The 2,898-nt window shown below is 36.1% G+C and overlaps 1 protein-coding gene across 1 annotated transcript; it reads left to right on the top strand.

Annotated features, from left to right (window-relative positions):
* Positions 1 to 315: 315 nt before the first annotated feature.
* On the top strand, positions 316 to 1,403 carry LOC113326219. The gene is made up of 2 exons (XM_026573986.1): positions 316 to 888; positions 990 to 1,403. The coding sequence occupies exons 1-2, from the start codon at positions 316 to 318 to the stop codon at positions 1,401 to 1,403; spliced, it is 987 nt and encodes a 328-aa protein (XP_026429771.1).
* The last annotated feature ends 1,495 nt before the right edge of the window (positions 1,404 to 2,898 follow it).

Raw genomic sequence — 2,898 nt, 5'->3', positions numbered from 1 at the left:
TTGAACCATCCGTGCTAGAACCCGTGACCTATTGTTTGTTGCTAAATTAATAATTTTTCTGGTCTCAAGGTTATTAATTTATCGAGGTTTACTATATTTAGTGCGATCTTTCCATGTATATGGAGATCTTTGTTAGGGATAAGAATATATCTGAGAAATAATAAATCACAAGTATTTAACAAAGGAATGGAGGGACTTTCAAAGACCCATGAAGCCACATGAGCTAAATCCTGGTTTGTGTCTGCCTTCGTTTTTAATATGAAGATTTTATCTTGGAATTGCAGAGGGCTTGCTAGACCCTCCTTTATTAGAGTTATGAAGAAGCTTATCAAGAGACACAATCCCACCATTGTTGTTTTGCTTGAAACTAGGGTTCTTGAAGAGCATGTTTCTGAAATAGTCATCAAGTTAGGTTTCACTGATTCTATTATTGTTTATCCTCATGGTTTCTCTGGGGTTTATGTATGTTATGGAATGCAAGTGAAGTTGAGATCCAAGCTACTAACAATTCGAGATGGGCAGTATGCTGTGGTCACTGCAAAGTTCCAACAACCTTGGATTATTTCGTCTGTGTATAACAGTCCGAGAAAAACTACCAGAAAAAGGATGTGGAGTGAGCTTAGTGCTATTGCTGATATTCCCGATGCTGACTGGATGGTAGTGGGAGACCTCAATACTTTCTGTGGTAGTCATGAGAAGCAAGGAGGTAGGATTACTACTACAACTGAGCTCCAAGATGTGATGAGTTGCTGTGGTCTCATTGATCTGTTAGCCAATGGTCCTAAGTTTACTTGTAACAACAAGAGGGCTGGAGCAGCAAATATCAAAGAGAGGTTAGATAGAGCTCTTGTCAACTCCAATTGGAAGACTCGTTTCAACAAAGCTCAAGTATTTCATTTACCTTATTATAATTCTGACTACGGGGTAATTCTTGTAGATCTTGACCCTAAGTTTATATTTAAACAAAGACCATTCCGATTTGAGGCTAGGCTGAGGATTCTAGGTATGAAGATGTGGTTAAGAATAATTGGAATTATGATGTTACTAATTTTAGTAGTACTCAGTTTTCAGACAATATCTCTAGGATTCAAAGTGAGACTAAAAAATGGAATAAGAATGTTTTTGGTAATATCCATCTTCCGATTGATAAAGCTCACAATAGTCTTGTTAAATCCCAAAATGATTTTGATAGCTGGCCATCTGAAAGTGCTAAACAGACTATGACAGAGTGCCTTGTTGATTATCTTAGGTTACTTAAACTTGAGGAAACTTTCTGGAGGAAAAAATCTAGAATTTCTTGGCTTAGAGAAAGAGATATGAACACGAGGTTCTTTCATACCTCTACGTTAACTAGGAGAAAAAGAAATTCCATAGTCATGCTCAAAGATGACAAGGGAGAATGAATTAATAGTGAGAAAATGATTGAAAATCATATAGTCAACCATTTTAATAGCTTCTTTAACTCTTCTTCCTCTGCTGTTTGTGATTTTGAGCTGTCTAACCTCTTTAATCCTGTCATATCTACTGATGATAATATGGATCTTTGCAAGGAGGTTAGTGTGAATGAAATTGTTAGTGCGATGAAGCAGCTAGGAGCTCTCAAAGCTCCTGGCCCGAATGGTCTCCAAGGTATTTTCTATACCAAGTACTGGAATCATGTTGGTCCTAGTGTTATTGATCTTATTCAGAGTTTCTTTCATAGTGGTGTCTTAGATGATAGGCTCAATAAAAAATTTATTGCCTTAATTCCTAAGACTAATAACCCCACTACTATTAAAGAGTATAAACCTATAAGTATGTGTAATTTTAGCATGAAAATCATCACTAAGATCATAACTAATAGGCTCCGACCTTTACTGAATAAGATAGTGTCTTATAACCAACATGCTTTTATTCCGGGTCGTTCCCTATTTGATTCTGTTATTATGTGTAATGAGATTATTCATTCTTTTAAAACCAAAAAAGGTAAAAAAAGTTGGATGGCGCTTAAGCTAGATATGGATAAAACTTATGACATGATTAGTTGGGATTTTACTGGAAAACTTCTTAAGTGCAATGGTTTTGACCAAAAAATTATCAACTGGGCTATGAAATGTATTCTACAGTTTCATTTCAGGTTCTCATAAATGGTGCTTCTAGTTCTACTTTTAGACCTTCTAATGGGCTAAGACAAGGGGACCCTTTGTACCATTACGTGTTTATCATGTGCCTTGAGTCCCTTACAAGAATGATTAATGCTGGAATTGCTAATAAGTCTTTGTCTGGTTTTACAGTGGCCAGATGAGATCCTATGATTACTCACTCTTTATTTGCTGATGATGGCATTATTTTTTGAAGGCTAATTATAAAAATGCTCTCAATTTGAAGTATTTGCTTGATAAGTTTTGTCTTTGGACTGGGCAGCAAATTAATATGAGTAAGTCCACTCTTCTTACTTCTACAAATTTGGGTAGGAGCTTCGCTAGAGGAATGGATAATGCTTTAGGAGTCCAAGTTGCTGCTAACCCAGGTAAGTATCTCGGTATTCCAAATTACAGGAATGGAAGTCTAGGAATATGAACTTGGCTGGTAGATGTACAATGCTTAGGTCTGCGGTGGACTCTATTACTAGTCATGTCATGTCTGCTGTTAAACTCCCAAAAGGTTTAATACAAAAGCTAAACAGATATAGGAGAAATTTTTTCTAGAGTGGTAGTAAGGATGGTAGGGGTATGCATAATGTTAAATGGTCTAAGGTTTGTATACCTATTGAGTTAGGGGGTATCAATATTAGAGATCTCGAAGTTAACAATATTGTTATTCTCGCTAAAATGGTCTGGAGAACTTATTCTAATCCGGAATCTATTCTCTTTAATTTGTTGAAAGCCAAATACTTTAAGGCTAGTGATTTCTTGAATG

This window comes from Papaver somniferum, unplaced genomic scaffold (assembly GCF_003573695.1).
Source record: "Papaver somniferum cultivar HN1 unplaced genomic scaffold, ASM357369v1 unplaced-scaffold_10, whole genome shotgun sequence".
NCBI lineage: Eukaryota > Viridiplantae > Streptophyta > Magnoliopsida > Ranunculales > Papaveraceae > Papaver > Papaver somniferum.
This window is presented reverse-complemented; position numbering and strand designations above follow the sequence as displayed.

Bases quoted from the DNA above. Each gene is read 5' to 3' on its own strand.
- LOC113326219 (XM_026573986.1), top strand. From the start codon at position 316: ATGAAGAAGCTTATCAAGAGACACAATCCCACCATTGTTGTTTTGCTT. The intron at 889-989 runs GTATTTCATTTA...ATTTGAGGCTAG, and splicing joins CTCGTTTCAACAAAGCTCAA to GCTGAGGATTCTAGGTATGA.